Source organism: Cucumis sativus, chromosome 1 (genome assembly GCF_000004075.3).
Source record: "Cucumis sativus cultivar 9930 chromosome 1, Cucumber_9930_V3, whole genome shotgun sequence".
In the NCBI taxonomy this organism is placed as follows: Eukaryota; Viridiplantae; Streptophyta; class Magnoliopsida; order Cucurbitales; family Cucurbitaceae; genus Cucumis; species Cucumis sativus.
In genome coordinates, this window is record NC_026655.2 from 1473867 (window position 1) to 1491519 (window position 17653).

The 17653-nt window shown below is 29.3% G+C and overlaps 2 protein-coding genes across 2 annotated transcripts; both read left to right on the forward strand.

Annotated features, from left to right (window-relative positions):
* Window positions 1-2895: 2895 nt before the first annotated feature.
* Window positions 2896-4249, forward strand: LOC101213659 (myb-related protein 306). Its single transcript, XM_004138252.3, has 2 exons — window positions 2896-3147; window positions 3226-4249. Exons 1-2 carry the CDS (start codon window positions 3012-3014, stop codon window positions 4083-4085), a joined length of 996 nt encoding a protein of 331 aa, XP_004138300.3. The 5' UTR covers window positions 2896-3011; the 3' UTR covers window positions 4086-4249.
* Window positions 4250-12420: 8171 nt separating this feature from the next.
* On the forward strand, window positions 12421-13327 carry LOC101221523 (mini zinc finger protein 3). Its single transcript, XM_004138118.3, has one exon. The coding sequence runs from the start codon at window positions 12730-12732 to the stop codon at window positions 13015-13017; it is 288 nt and encodes a 95-aa protein (XP_004138166.1). The 5' UTR covers window positions 12421-12729; the 3' UTR covers window positions 13018-13327.
* The last annotated feature ends 4326 nt before the right edge of the window (window positions 13328-17653 follow it).

A 17653-nucleotide genomic window follows, 5' to 3' on the forward strand; every position in this document is an offset into this window, starting at 1 on the left:
GAAAGTCAGTTGAGAAGCATAAGCAGTAAGCAACTTAAGAATCTATATCTTCATGCTCATTATTTTAAAATTATTTTTCATGAGGGAATTTCTTTGTTCCAACTTCAAACATAGAGAGCTTACTTTGATTTTCTTTTCTTTATTTTTTGAAAAATTATCCTATAACTAATGGTTTATTTTCAAACACAAATCTAACTTTATGAAGTTTGATTTTAGACTAACACATGTATTTGTTGTAAATAATGCCTTTTTTTTTTTTAATGTTTTCTCTTCTCTTCCTCCCTCCTTTGATTGCCAGTAGATGGACATAAGAATAACTCAGCAATCCAACCCTATTGTGAGTTGTGTTAGGATTGAGTTGGGGGAAAATTTTAGTTATTAGTAGGTTGGTTTAGGTTTGGGATTAGGAGTTCGAAAAATTTGATTCAACTCGATTCATCATGAATTAATAATATATATATATATATAACATCAATATTTTATTATTTATGGATTTTGTTTGAAACTTTGAATTTATAGATGTTTTAGTGTTTGGACGTGTGTATTTATCGAAATATTACCATTCCACAATTCGACTCATATTTTAAGGATTTGATTGGATTGAGTTGTGAATATAACTCCTAAATTGAGAATGTCCTCGAATCCGATTCCTTTACATCTCTACTGAAAAGAATAATAACTAGGAAGGAGTAGAAGTAGAAAGATGATAGGAAAAGAAAATTTGCGAAAAAACTTATGGCAATAGCACAAATCAGAAAGGAAAATCCAAAAGTAAGTTATTTGTTTATTAAATTAATTTTCTCATTTATGTTTCAAAAAATGTGGTGTTTTTAATTATTTCACATCCAAAAAGGCCAAACATCTTTTTACATTTTATCACATCTCTTTACATTTGGGACTCTAAATTCTTATGAAAAGAGTTTATGTTCATAATTTTCAACTCCACATTTTCTTCATTTATTATATACATATTGTTTAATACACATATTGAATTATATGATTTTATAGCCACAAGATATCCAATCCACTAACTTTATATCAACTTCTTAATCACATAGAAATTTTTATATCAATCTTATCAATATTGAGATATATACTTGATACTTATATCCTATTTCAAAATGAAAGTCATAATAATTTGATTATATTATCAAGAATTACGTTACTATCATTTACAATATTATTATTAGTTGATCATAATTTCATTAGTACAACAAAGAGAACAAGTCCACGTTAAGTAATATCTTTTTTTATTGAAACGAGTTTTCACTTTAGATTCACTTTTATTTACAATTATCATTACTGTTTTTTTACGTTCAATTAACATTTTATCCCTATGCTAATGTCTGAATTTGGATTGAGAAAATCATGAATTTGTACCATATTCAACGATGAATTTGTAACTTACGAAACACATAATGATCAACTGCAAAGCAAAAACAATCTAGATATTAGTGTGGTACTTTTAAGTATGTTTACGAGTCCTTAGTCGATAAGAGGTTTTTTCTTAAACCAATATGATTTTTATATACATCTTCACGACTTCAAACGTTTTCTTTTCTTTCTTAAGATTTAGACTCCCAAATATCGTCCAATCTCTATTCAATCTTCAATATTGCGTAGGTGTGCAATTTACACACCTACTATTATAATTTTTTTAAATAACTTTCAATCTTAACGAAAGAAGGTCAAATAGATTACACCGACCTCAAGATAAGATCCACTATGTGTATATATTCTTGCTACACATATATACGTTGGTGTTAATTTAATATACGGCCATAATGCATGCAACATGATGCCTCAGCACAGCCCACTCCTAATTAATGTCACAAATTCATTCACATCACTATGATATATATACATATAGTATGGATAATACCCTTAGAGCTCCATTATATTGATTGGGTCTTTAATGATTTTCTTTTTAAGCCCATTTCCAGGATGTTTCGTATGTTATGGTATATGCCTGGTTCCATTTAAATCATAAGATCCCATCCATAAATTAAATGTCTATATATATATACACCTTACTTGGGTTTAGAAAATTTTATTCTACAGAATGTGTTTAACTATAGTTTAGGGTCAATTTTATATAATATTATATCAATTAAACACAAAAATTAAAATTTCAATAACATATTACAAGATCTAACTAATCCTCACGAGTGTACCTAAACCTATAGGATACCAAAAAAGTTTATTAGGAAAAGCACATATCTTAAAAGAAAAATATCAATGCATCCAACTTTGGAAGATCGATAAACTATAAAAAAAAGTTTTTAAATCGGCATGGGAGATTTTGAGTCGACTACGTACGTATGAATCCGATATGTCATCTTCAATGAATGCTATGTGTCCATGTCGTCTATCCTTTTCCATATTAACCTATGTCTATATGTACATATTTTAACTGAATATCAAAATAGGTAGTGGGAAACTAAAACTATAAGCTCTCATTTAATAATAATTTGCATTTGATTTTTGTTTTTTGTTCTTAACAAATAAGTGGATGGGATCACAAGTAGAGTTGACATTTGAGGCTATTAAATTAAAAGGAAGAAACAGTGAAACAGGTAGTTCCAATGGGTACGTTATCTTTGATTATTGATATTCATTTTCATTATTCTTCCCCATACCATACCTACACCATTTATCCATCCCTACCAGTCGGCACACACACACACAACCAAGTTTTGCTTCCAATTCACTAAACCCTAATTCTTTCTTAACTATACAAGTCCAGACAACCCCTATAGTGTAGCAGCAAAAGTGTTATATTATTATAATTATTCTTAGGCAAACTAGCTGTCTTTCTTGACTTTTTATTTGCTATTGTAAAGTGATTTTATTTATACATTTACCCAACTTTTACACACGAGGTCATCAACAACATTAATGTGTGTAGTTAATTATCAATGTAGTGGTTCGTCTCTTCTTCTGATCTTTAGTTTCTCTCTCTATATATACACAATTAGCGAGGCAGCCGACACCCAAATTTGATATATCAAATGGGAAGACCACCTTGTTGTAGCCAAACAATTGCTGTGAAAAAAGGCCCTTGGACTCCTGAAGAAGATATCATTTTAGTTTCTTATATTCATCAACATGGCCCTGGCAATTGGAGATCTGTCCCCAACAACACAGGTTTGTTTTTGTTTTTGATTTTTGATTTGTAATATGCACTCTTTCAAAGTTAATTAAATTGAATTTTCTTTTGTTTAGGTTTGCTTAGATGTAGTAAGAGTTGTAGATTACGATGGACGAATTATTTACGACCGGGAATTAAACGTGGGGGTTTCAGTGATGATGAAGAGAATATGATTGTTCATCTTCAAGCTTTATTAGGTAATAGATGGGCAGCCATTGCTTCTTATCTTCCTCAGAGAACTGATAATGATATCAAGAATTATTGGAATACTCATTTGAAAAAAAAGCTCAAATTAGGGTTTGATGATGATCAATCTCCTCAGTCTCCTCCTCCTCATCATCATCATGATCTACAAAAGAATGGTAATTTCTCAAAGGGTCAATGGGAAAGAAGACTTCAAACTGATATTCAAACTGCTAAACAAGCATTGAGAGAAGCTCTTTCCCTTACAACAAAAAAAGATTTCATTCAAAACAAATTATTATTATTGTCATCATCACCACCCAACAAAAACAACAACAAACAATTTCATATTTCTTCTTCTTCTTCTTCTCCTTCCACTTCTTCTTCTTCTTCTTCTTCAACATATGTGTCAAATGCTGAAAATATTGCTGAATTGCTGAAAAATTGGACAAAGAATTCACCAAAGAAAGCCATGGCAAGAAGTAGAAATTCAGAATCAAGCAGCAGCTGCCAGAACAACAACAACAACAACAATACTAATTGTAGTAATTTGTGGGTGGAGGAAGAAATTAGTTATTATTCAAATAATAATAACAACAATGTACAAGAAGGTGGTGTTCCATTCAATTTGCTGGAGAAATGGTTGTTTGATGAAGCTGCACCAACACCTCAGTATCATCCTCAATATCAAAATGATCATTTCCTCAACCTGTCTTTGCAAGATTCTCAAACACCTTTCAGCTTTAATTAGTTTCATAAACTTTCTATTTGGCTTATCATCATCTTTTACCCCCCCAAAACCCCCAAACAATTTGTAAATCTATATATATGTGTGTGTGTTGTGTTATAATTTGTTCTAATGAGTTAAATATCATTTTGGTACTTACATTTAAAATAATAAATATTCTATTTTAATTTGTATATTTTATGAAAATTTTAAATTAATCGATTAGAGTTTAAATTTGTAAAAATTAATTTGACAATAATAATTTCCATGCAAAAAAAAAAAGTAAATACACCATGAAAGTAATAAGTTAATCATTGAACATTACTGAATAATTATTTTAGTTAAAAGCTTACTTTAGATTTTTAATAATTTAATCAACTTTAATAAGTAAACCATTTACTTTTGTAATTTACTATTTATAATGATTTAGTCTTTATTGTAAAAAAATATTATTAAGTGGAAATTTCAGCTTACATATAAATCGATCAAGAACATGTATTTTTGTATAAACTACAAAAGTTAGATCATTACATAATAACCTTGATAATTAATAGTAGATAGATTTTTAACGATAGGAACTTTTGTAGCATTAAATAAAATTTAGGGTAATACCTTATTTTCTATTATTTATTACTTTTGGTAATTCTAACTCAAGTTTGTTTTCTGTGTCACATCACATTTCATAAATCTTATAAATTTAATAGATTGATGTAATTGGTGGACCTTTTTTTAGCTATATCATTTATTATTTTGTTATTAAATTTACACCTTAATTTAAGGCCATGTGATGTAAATCAAATCTTTATACAATTTTGACATTTTCAAACCCATAAAATTGATATTATATTCTTACCCTACAAATATTAATATTTGCTTTCAAGATTATAGTAAAATGATTTTGAAACATATTTTCGATCCTTCGAAACCAAATTTTGATATGGAGTTTATTGATTCGTAACAAAACTAATCATGTTTAGCTTTTCATAAACAACAAACAATGCATCATGAATCACTTAAAGTATACTTAATTACACGTTCAACTACGATATAATTCATAGCAATATTAGATTGAACGAATTTAGATTAACGACACACCTACATTTTGTGGAGTTGAAATACCAGTAAATCTATGTTTTAGAGTACTATCTAATACTTTTAATTATTGTTAATAACAGGTCCTAGCATTAAATTATAGTTTGCATTCATTATGCTTTCAATATGGTTTTGTAATTTGAAAATGAACCTACAAAATTTAGTCTAGTTTGTGTAGGTGTGGAATATTGTTCTAATGTTGATAGCTAGACCTTAACAAGTTAGGGGTGCCTTTCCCAAGGTCGATCAATTCTGAGACACTGGACCATCTATCTCTCTTTTTTCCTCTGCTTCTCTCTAATTTTATCTATCATCTTTCAATCCTTCCTTTCTCTATATTATCATTTACATATGAATCCGATATAATGAAAACGAAACTTCCACATGTCTCTACTTTTACCATTGCCAAATTCTCATTGTACTATTATACTTTTAGACGATGATGGTGTGTTAAATAACCTAGTCTCTAGACGTTCGATCATACACCTACTAATGTACTATTTCTAAAATAGTGTGTTTAATGGAAATGCAACAACAATACATAAAGATTATATCTTGAACAATTTTGATTAGTGTCAACTTCAATGCATACATAAATATATATACTCTCGAACATTCTCACTTATCAAAATATTGTTTGCTAATAAATTCATCGATCGATAATAATAATTTGATAAGTGCATGGACCACACAACATGTGTACGAGTTAATATATGAGTAACAACAGGGAAAAGGGAGACAACTTATACACTTTATAGGTATACGAAGACTATTTAAACAACTTATATATTACAATATAGCATTGAAAATTTATGCTTAAAAGAAATTTCACCTTTAATCAATTGGGCCCTAACAACATTTTAATACTTGTATGCCTTTTAGTTATTGTGAATGAAAGCAACAATTCAGATGGAAGACAGTACTTCAAATTTCATACAATCTCTTATCATATAATACTAAATAATTAATTTGATTCATTGTATATATATATATTATATGTACATTCTTATATTGTTCTATGGAATTGTTCTAATAACTTATGTAATAATATCCTTTGTCTACTTTCATTAAATTAATTTATAAGTCATGCATTGGCACATGAAAGCTAATTTGGTGAGTTATAGGTAAGACTTCATTAATTGTGGTTGCTAATTAAATTATATCCCTTAATTACAAGAAAAATAAACAATGAAGAAGTGAATATTAAGGAAAGTAAAGTGCTCAAATAATTACCACTTGAAGAACAAAATATATGTACTTATAGTTATGCTCTTTAATTAGTACAACAAACAACTTTAATTCTATTTTCTCCTAATATAATTAATCATGGTTTCCAAAATTAAAGGAAGAGATTGCAATATTCAACCAAAAAGTATATATATATATCACAAAGAAAGTGACTTTTTTTAGGGTTGGAAATATTGTAGGCAACAAAGAAAGAAAAACAATATTAGGGAACAACCACTAAATTAATAAATTGCTATACATAGCTAAGAAACTTGTAAAGGTAATGAGAAGGGCATACAGGATTAAATAGTCATCAAATATTGTTGTCTTCCAATATTATTATTAAGTCGAGAGAAGATATCTTTAGTTGGATTCGCATCTCTATCTTGTTTAATGTGCTTTTTTAGAACTAGGGTATCGATGCGGTCCTAATATAGTGTGTTAGCTAACGAGTCTTTATTAACAATGAGTTTTCGACTTGTTGCAATCTGCATGAACTTCGCATTAATGTAGTGTTTGCTTAGCTATGAAAGAAATTGCACTCTCTTTTTATATAAGAGAGTGAATATCAAAATTCTCTTTTTGTACCCGTCGACTCAAACTTTATTATACTAAGTTTTTCGTCGACAATTTTGTTGAGCTTAGCTTAGTTATGTCACATCCTCGGAAGTTAAATTACGACGTTATTGTTTTTTTGTGTTATTACATTGGTATGTTGTCGTTCTCGTTCATAATCATGTATTAACGAGTCAAGTTATATTGAATTGGTAGATATATTTTTTCTTTTGAAATTAAAAATTGAATTTTAATAATTTGGTGTAGACTAGAAAGAAGAGTTAAACCTAATTAAGCTCTTAATGTTTCTTAAGAATCTATCAATCGATTCAACAAAAGTTTGTGGGGACAGAGAGATATTTTTAATTTGCATTCCCAAAATCATCCAATCAAATACTTTACCATAAGACTTTTCTTTTAACCTTTCTAAATAATTTCCCCCAACACATTCATTCATTCATATTTTATAAATTTAGTTTTTTATAAAATAAAAAAAAAATAGTTAAAACGAAATAGTTTGGTTGTTAAAGAAAGATTTTAAAAAAAATGTTAGAAACGTTTTTGATTTTTTTGTTAAGGAAAAGCAAAATCAGATTGAAAAGGAATGGTGGGAGTTATGAGAAAGTAATTCCCACTGGAAAATGTTGCTTTCCCACACTAACAAACTATAATAAATCTCTCATTTAATTACAAATACATATACATATATACATAAACGAATTTAATTTTGAAGTTAGACAATAGCATGTGCAATTACAATTACTTTTTTATCTTCATTCATTACATAATCATGTTAATGGGCCGCCTGAGAAGATGGGCCGAATGTGAAATTACAAGCCCAGCCCACATCAGAAGGGGGGAATGCCACGTGGGACTTGAATACAACAGATATTACGTGGCAGTGGCAGTGGCAGTGGCAGGCAAATGATCAAATCACTTGTTATTTCACACATTTTGGATATGTAAATGTATAGACACGTGGCTGGAATATAGCCAGGTAAGCCTTGGGAAGTGAGATGACATGCTTAAAAGTATCCAAATATCCAATGGGGCCTTCTCATTTCCCAAAAAGAAAGAAGAAATTAAAGTGGCCTTTAACACACTTTCATTAGCCAACACTTCAACTAATCCAACTTTAGGGTTTTCATACATTAATTTCTTATAATTCCAACTTTAGAAAAGACCTTACTTTAATCCTTATCCTTACGTCCTCTTAATGACAAATTTGACCAATATAGTTTAGTTAGGTGTATCTAACACAAATAGCAAGTCACACTCAATATCAAACATGAATAGATGCAAAGATTGGTAATCATGTTTGATGTAAATTTCGATCATTTACTGTTGGAGATTATGTGCTTAAAGAAAAGAGACTTCACGAGTAAAAAAATAGCTTCCATGATAACTCATGCATAACCCATCTCTTAGTGAAAAAATAGTTTAGGCTCTCCTTTGGTATGAGAGTCCCGTCATCCATCACCCGTCACGATCTTTTTCTTGTCATGTTAATCATCTTACCATAAACAAACTTATATTTATATAGACTCTCTCCAAGTGTGAGAGCTTCTTACAATAAACTAATTCTCTTCACACACAATTCAATATCAAGAACTTTTACCGAAGGTTGTGACAATCAACAACACCTTCAAACAATGAGGTAATGAACACAAGTGGTTTATAGTAATATATTGATCAAGCATTTCTTACACACCCTTGCTATATAGAATGCAACAAACCCAATCGATATTTTGAACTTGACAACCGTAAAGAGGTGACTAACCAAAAACATACGACCAACCTTCTCAAGGAAAACGTTCGGATATAGGCCAAGATCTTTTCTACAACTAGAAATTCAAGAGAGAAAAGAATCTAAATAACAAGGAAAAAGTTGAAATGACATCGTGCTTGACATGACAAAGAACAAGATGTAAAACATATTTGCAAACATATGGCTCGTAAGAAATATGTAGTAACATAAACACATAGTTTTGATCAAAGAAGTCAAAATATTAAATGTTTAGATCGTATCGACGATCGAGTTTAAATTGAAATAGGGTATAGAAAGAAGGAGGGAGGGAGAGAGAGAGAGAAGGGGGGAGGGAGAGAGAGTAGAATAAATGTGGTTGAGGAAGGCAGTAGTGGAGGGATTTTAGTTAAGGAAAACAGAGAGAAAAGAGAGATCATCAGTTGTATTGAGTGGGTGGGGAAAGAGAATAAGATGGGGGTGAGGGGAAGTGGGTGTATGGTCCTCTCAATGATGAGAATGAGTGTTATGATGAGAGAAAGAGGAGAGGGAACAAATGGACCCAAAGAGAGAGGCCCAATTTGTCGGATACCAAAAGCAGTAGCTGTGTGTATCAGTGTGTATCAGTGTGTATGTTATTGAAACAAGACAGGCTTGGAAGTGCTGGCATTTTGGATTGATTGATGGCCCAATTGCCCCTTTTTCCCTTTTTAATTAACTTCAAGATGCTGTTTTGTTTACTACAATACAAATACAACACCCTCCTTCCCACTTTCCTTTGACATCTCAACTTAACATCACCTTTTTTTCAGAGAAAAGAAGAAAAAGAAAGTCGATAATGTGAGTCAGTAAATGCGTTAAAAGTATCTTAATTAGATTGGACACATTCTTCATACTCTTTCCATCTAAGTAATATGTTGTTTCATGAATCGTGACAATTTAGATACATAGTTCAATTGGTTAAAGTATATACATCTTTAATAATAGTTAAAAGATTGGAAACCCATACTTGATATTTTGAATTGTAAGATTAATTCTAAGCCGTGGTAGAAACAAATTTGTGCAAGAATTACTTCTTTTTGTTTTTGAGGTATAAAAGGGTATGATTTATGATTTTTTTTAAAATTGTTTTTGGAGGAGGGGTATTTTAAAAAGAAAAAAAAAAGAGGTAAAGAATCATTTGCACGTGAGTGTGTGAAAAATGAGTTTAGAGAAAATTGGAAAATCCATCTAACGGTGTCCATGATAGTCGTGATAATTACATTGTTAAAATTTTCACAAGTGTTTAAGTTATTAGACCCCAAACTTACACGACTTGTAGAAATTAGACCCTAAAATAATAAAAATTGAAATCTCAAACTTATATACAATTGAACCATCAAATTTTAACACTCGTGTAAGCTTACACGATGGCTCAATTTTACAATTGAACCTTTCAAGGTATTCTATAGCAACTAACACCATATGTTAAGTTTGGATTTTGCAATTTGTCCAAAAATTTATTAACGAGAATTATAGTATTCCCTGATTTTAAATAATTTTCAAAGAAATTAAAACAATAAACTATAGATCGTATTTGATAATAATTTTGTTTTATTTGTTTTTTGGTATTTTATAATTAAACATATTTTCTTATATGTTGATTTGCATATCTTTCTTAAATACACCATAGTTAAATTCTTAGTCAAATTAAAAAAAAAAAAACAAAAACAACTTTTTGAAAGCTATTTTTTTTAGTTTACCTAAAATTTAAAAACCATTGATAGAAAGTAAATAACAAGAGAAGAAAGGAATCGCCGTTTTGAAGAACGAATTAAGTTGATCGTTTATATGTTGAAGATCATACGTTGTAATTCCATTTCATAATAATTATTGTTGAAGTTGTTGAAAATGAAATAGAGAGCATTTTGGACAAATATGTTGGCTCCTAGTTTATTATTGAATTGAATAATGGAAGGAGATCAAAAAGAAAGTTTATTATATATAAAGAAACAAAATGATGGAATGAGCATGAAGACACTTGGCATGACAAAGATATATATATATATACAAACCCCTAAAACTCTTGAGATCTCTTCATATCAATGAATTTGGTATATTGGCCTTTGAATTTGTTTCTCTGAATTCATACAGACACCCTGACCAGTGACCAAAACCAAAGCATGTAAAACCCTAAAACATGGTCCTTGATTCTTGGATATTATTATTAATGTTGTAGCCATATATATATATATATATTTATATTGTACAAATAATCTCAAATTGATAAATCAATGAACATTTATGTGCAAACCAAAATCAACACAACAGTACTATTGATTCAATTCTCTTCAACCAAAAAAATGTGCCTAAAATGTCTCTATATGATTCATTATTTTTAATAGAAGAATTATATATATATATATATATATATAGATATATATGGTATACACACAAATATATGTTTATAAGAAAGGACAGCCATGTGTTTTTGTCTCCCTTCTACAGAAACTCCTCACCCTCTCTTCACTGTTTTCTCTCTTTGTCCATTTCCTAATTTATCTTTTAAATTATGGTCTATTAAATTTTACGAGCATAAAACGACAATCGAAGGGGAATAGAAAACGTAAAGCTAAAAGAAGTCGACGTACATAGATTTACGTGATATATTGATCTCATAGAGTATTAATTACTACATCTATGATAAAAAGAACAACAATTTATTATTAAAGAGAATAATTCTTATAAATAACCTAAAATTAAATATAATCAAATATAGTTTACTTCTCTAAACCTTAATATTAAAATCGTGAATGAAGTGAATAATTGAATATAGGATATATGAGTACAATTTTATTTCCCCGTACCTTGAAAAAGATACAAAATTGATGAAGACCCATAATCATTCTTGGTATATTGCAATGTGGGGTTACTTAAATTTAATCTAAACTAAGCAACACAATAATAATTTTTTAAAAAAGAAGACAAAGAAACCCAAGAAGAGTGAAGTAAAGCCATATCTAATTGATGTTGAAATATCTTAGTTTTATTTGAGTTTGATTTGATGCAAAAGGGAAGGAAGAGAGCACTGTTTTTTCAAAAATTTTAATTAACTTATTATTATTGGAATCTTAGGTATAGTGTGTATAATATAGAATTGATGATAATAATAATAATGGACCATTGTAGCCTGCCTTTTGAGTGTCATTTGGACCCCTCTTTTTTTGTTACTTAAAAATGCCATCCCACAGCTCATCTTTGGGCTACACATCTATTCTATATATTCTTAATTATTACTGCCTTAATTATAATGTTAGGCCTAAAAAGCAGCTCATTTTAATCTCTTTTTATTCAAAAATTAAAGTTAACATAATTATGCTTCTCTTATGTTCATTCCTTCATTCCTTTGACTCATAACCAGTGTATGATATAATGCATTATTTGAATCTATCTATTAAAAACAGAAACAGAAAAAAAAAACGGGGGAAAGTTAATTCTTTATAAATTAAAGCAATTGATTAACTCAAGAACTAGAAACTATATATTTTAGCTAGGGTTCTAACTCTTTAATTAATTCACTATCTTTTGCAACTCTCTTTTTTGATTCACCAATTAAACGATGACACATCGGATTCATCTTTAATTTCCAAAAAAGAAGTTTGTATTTTTGAATTTTTTGTGTGAGGAAATTGTGAATAACCCACTTCTCCTAACCCTTTTTTTGATTAGTGTCACTAGGCTTTTGACAAGATTAATTTGGTAGAGGGTCAATCTTTGCCTTCCAATCTAACCCAAAAAAAAAAAAAAAAAATTGTTGCCAAAATAAGCTTGTGTGTTTCTGTTCTATCTTCCTTATTAATTTTCTCCTCTCTCTTTCCATTAATCTAAACCCATATATAAATAAACTCTCTCTTAGGGTTAGGGTTATGTTGTTAGTTCTCCTTTGCTGAGAATTCCCTAAAGAAAAAAAAAAGAGAGAAAGCTTTCTCCTTTTTTTCCCTTTGTAAATTTGAACAACCACCAAAATCAGCAAAGATTGGTGGGTTTAGAGCTTTAGGGGATTCCAAAACCATGAAGAAAAGGCTGGTGGTGGTGAGGAAATCTGATGGCTCTAACGGGCGACGAAACCACCACTGGTCCAGTTCGGGATCGGAGGTGCGGTACGCAGAGTGCCAGAAGAATCACGCGGCGAAGCTCGGGGGGTTCGCGGTGGACGGATGCCGAGAATTCATGGCAAGAGGAGAGGATGGGACTGAGGAGGCTCTGAATTGTGCTGCTTGTGGTTGCCACAGGAATTTTCATAGAAGGGAGGTTGATGCTGAAGTTGTTTTTGAGTATTCTCCTCCAAACTCCAATTAATTTTCATTTAATTGAAAGGATCATCAAATCATCAATCATCATCATAAAAACTTCAAATTGACTAAAAGGGTTTGTGTTTTATGTATAATGTTTTCTATGGTCTGGTTTTTCTTTGATTTTTAGTTTTGCATTTTGATCATGTAAATCTGATCATCAGTAACCAAACATTATATGATGGATTATTGGGGAAGGAAAAATTAGAAAGAAAAAGAAAAAACAAATATTAATAATTTGATTTTCAGTTTTTGTTTTTTTGGTTCTTGCTTTTCTTCAAGAATATATTGATTCAAGGGTTTCTCTCTTTATTACATGACCCAAATCCTAAACTTTCTTTCTTTTATCCCTATTTAGTTCATTTATTCAATAATTTCTAATCAAACATGAATTCCCTTGGGAGATTCCCAAACCTAAAAAGAAAAAGAAATAGAGATTTGAGTTTTCCTTTATCATATTCTTGCCATATATATGTTGAATCAATTCATTTCCTCCTCTTTGAATCTATACTAAGATTATAGGTTAGAAATCGAAACTTTCGACTTTACTAAAGATCGATTCTGATAATTAATATATGAAAACCCCTAGATAATTAGTGTGGTTGGAAATATATAAATACATAAGAAAACCCTCATGGAGAATGAACTTTTTTTCAGTGAAATTTCAATGTTTGTTTGTTGTTCTTCATAGGGATGTGATTTTTCTTCTTCTTCTTGTAAATGGACCAAAGTGGTTCATTGTGATAAGATACAATATTAGATTTTAATATAATAATTAATCAAATTTTGAAATATGAAAATCTTTTCAAAACCCCACTAATAGTTCAATCATGTCTGTGATCACTATTCTCCAATTTCAATAAATTATTAAAAATTCATTCTCAATTAAAAGCTCTTTCTCTTATAATCACTCGTCCACATCCCTCCACTGTCCCTTCTTTTCTTTCCTTCAACATTTCATTCATATGGTTTCTTTAATTTAATATACTTTCATTCAAAATAAAAAATATTATCCTTTTATTTAAATTACATACAGTCTATATTAGCCATCCACAACCCTAGATTTATGTGGTTCATAAAACTTATATTTTCTCCAAAATTGTTTACATGACCTAAAATACACAAGAAATTGTTGCATTTATAAAACTATATACTTGTAATTGTGATATGTACATATACAATTTGAATTCAATAGGGTATGGTTATGTACATATGGAATATTTTCTTGATTTTTAACTTCTTCTTCACTAATGATATTAATCAACATTGTTTTCTTCCTCATTTTGGAATAATTAAGGAAAAAGGCATGAGAAAATTTTGGCCCTCTTTGAAGTTTATTTCTATGTGTTTACAACTTTGGTAATTGGGAATGAATTTGGGTGTTTGTTGTTCATTTGTTGGACTTCATATGGAAATTCTTTTGTCAATAATATTAATTACCAACAAACAGACAAATATATGTTCAATGATAGGTAATGTTTGAATTCAAGAAAAAACAACGAAACTGATAAATTTTTCTAAATATGAGTTGTACATTTATAGGTCTTTAATTAGTTGGATAAATTTGTAATATTTAGAGGCTAAATTAGAAGTTTTTAAGCATTCAAATTAGATAAGTAACAAAAGTAGCTTATTCAAAATTTCTAACATAAAAAATTAAGGGAGAAAGAAACGATTGATTAGAACTGTATACTATATATGTGTGTATATATATATATATATATATACAATTCAACTAAAAAAAATCTCTGAATTTTCATTAAGTTTGTGAATAAATTTTTTATAAAAATGAAAGTCTATTATATAATTTAGTTTATATACTTTTAATTTTGTAACAAATTTAATAACAATATTCCATTCTTGAGTTGCTAAATTACATGTTTAACTAATTAAATGGTTACAAAATTTGGAGTACACTAAGATGTAATATTTAGTCTAGTATTTTATAATAATAAAAAAAACACATTACATAATTTTTGTTATAAATAGAGTAATTATAATAGATAAGAATATTTTTTTAAAAAATAGATATATTAGGGAATGAATGATATAGATTAATATTAGAAATAGTGAATAAAATAATAAAAGAAAAAGAGTGAAATAATAAAGCAATAAATAATAATAATAATAATAATAATAATAATAATAATAGAGAGGAATGAATGGGGTGACGGTGGAGAGTTGAAAGTGGCCGTCTACTCCGCCGCCACTCCATCCCACACGTGCGTCCTCTCCTCTTATATTCCAATCCCTTTCTTCTTTTTCTTTTCTTTTCTTTTTTTTAATAATATTCATTCTCCCATTGGGCTCCCCCTGCCTTCCTTAATATTAGGAACTTGTTTCGGCCCGGCCCACATATACTCAGACAATAAAGCCTTTATTTCCTCTCTTGGTCTCCTTCTCTCTCTCTCTCATTTTCATCATATCCAATTAATAGTGATTATAGTTTTTTCATTCATTTCATTCTAACAAGCGCATATACTCGTGGACATGACCTATTGGATGTTTATGTATTAGACATGCATACACTCCTTCTTCAATAAATTAAAATACATCAACCTAAGTCTTTTAACCATATAAATCTATCAATTCATTTATTTTTAAAAATTATATATATATATATATATATATATATGTTTTAGAAATGAATATTTTAGTAAATGTGTTCTTGTTGTGTTATATCCTTGATTTTAAAAATATAAATGTGTTCTCATGTTTGTTTCGTGTTTCGTATCTATGTCTTTTAGATTTAATTGGAGTGATATTGATACGTGATAGTACATATTGAATACGAGTCGAACTATATGTTATATCTCACCTTCTTGTTATTATGTCATCACTGTTATTAGTATAGATAGACTAATTGATTTTTCATATTAAATTATACAAAAGTTTGAGTTAGATTTTGAACTGGTTTTGAAAGAAATGTCTGGAGAGTTTTTTTCTAATTAGATGAATATCAACACCTGACCTTTAATGTGTTATCAATTTTTACATATCTAACTAATTAATAGAATTTTTTAAACCAATTTTAAAAGTCCAAGAGTGTATTTTTTTTAATGGAACAAGTTTCAAACTACATATGATTTAAGCCTTTCTGAAAAATGAATAAAAAGTTTAAATCATAATGTTAAGATTATATTCTTCAGGTGATGATTGTGTCTTCAAATACTTTGGATTCACATCTAATAATGTTAAGATTATATCCCACAAATTCAGTCTAAAGCCAACCATCTTTAAGATTCACAACCCCATTAAAAAAGCATAAATTTCAACAAACAAAATAATTCACTAAATTTAATTTCAATTCCATAATAAACACAGTAAATTACTCAGAACTAACAACCCAAAGACTTTTCTCTATATGTAAAATGAAACAGGGGACCCTAATTCCAAAATTGTATAATTAAATAAAACATTACTCATCTCTACTACATAGTTTCATCTGAGAATCTTTGAAAACTATACAATAACCTCTTTCATCTATTTTGATTTAAATTTTAAACAAACCCAAGATAGAAAATTATATATATAATATAATGAAAAGTACCAAATGAAATGGGAGTTTTTTCTTCATCTCTCTTGATGAGCTTTCCTTTGTTAAGATCTGTTGTGAATTGGATCAGATCCTTTCTTGACTCCTCTTTTGTTGGATTGATTTGGGTCAAAGTTCATGGCTGGTGATGGAGCTGCTAAATTCAAATTTTTCTCATCTGATGAATCAGCTTTGTGGGTGTTGATAGTATTTGTGGATTTGAAAGCTACCCATTTGAGAGCAGCATCAATTGTGCTAAGCCCATTTGCTGTTGTTTGAGGCTGTTGATCAAGAACACACAGCAAAAAACAAGCTACAACAAACACAAACCTCAAACCTTTCCTGCTAAACAAGGAACCCATTATTTCTTTTTTCTTTTTGTGTGTGTTTTGGTTTTGTGTTTGTACTCAACAAAACCAAATTCCAAAATTTGTTTATATGGGGAGGGGGAAATTCCATGGGGGGTTTATCCTTTTTATTATAAGATTGAAAAAAGATTCACACCTCAATCATAAGCCTGCCATAGAAGCAATACAAAGAAAAAGGCTGTTTTAGAAGACTCTGTCTAAGTTTGAATAAAAAGTTAAGTTGGGAACACCATTCTTGGGAAGCTAAGTATCTTTTTCCTCTCTCTTTCACTTATCTCTGTTTTATTTTTCATCCATAATTTTGTAATATATGCTCTTCTTCTCTACTTTTAACCTTACTATATATTATATGTTTAATTAAAACCACAAGATATAAACTATGTAATGAAGAAAAATCAACTGATATATATATGTTTATGTCATATATGTGTCTGCTGCTTTATCTCTAATTACCTTGTAATCATTGTGTGTAACTTAATTAATATGACATGACATGATATCATTTATTAATGGTGTTATTGTAAGTGTGTTGTTTGGTTGGCTTTAGGAATTTTAAAGCATATTCATTCAGGTACATCAAAAGCAGAGATGTTGGGAGAATGGAGGAAAACAAAGGGAATAACTAAACATATAGTTAATTAGGCAATCATTGATTATATTTTAGTTTTGAACTTAATTTAATATTGATTATGTCGGGTAAGTGACCCTATGCTTTACCATTTTTACCAACCATGTTATCC

Excerpts from the sequence above, each read along its gene's own strand:
- LOC101213659 (XM_004138252.3), top strand. The coding sequence starts at position 3,012 with ATGGGAAGACCACCTTGTTGTAGCCAAACAATTGCTGTGAAAAAAGGC. Across the intron at positions 3,148-3,225 it reads ATCTGTCCCCAACAACACAG|GTTTGCTTAGATGTAGTAAG; the intron begins GTTTGTTTTTGT and ends TCTTTTGTTTAG.
- LOC101221523 (XM_004138118.3), top strand. The coding sequence starts at position 12,730 with ATGAAGAAAAGGCTGGTGGTGGTGAGGAAATCTGATGGCTCTAACGGG.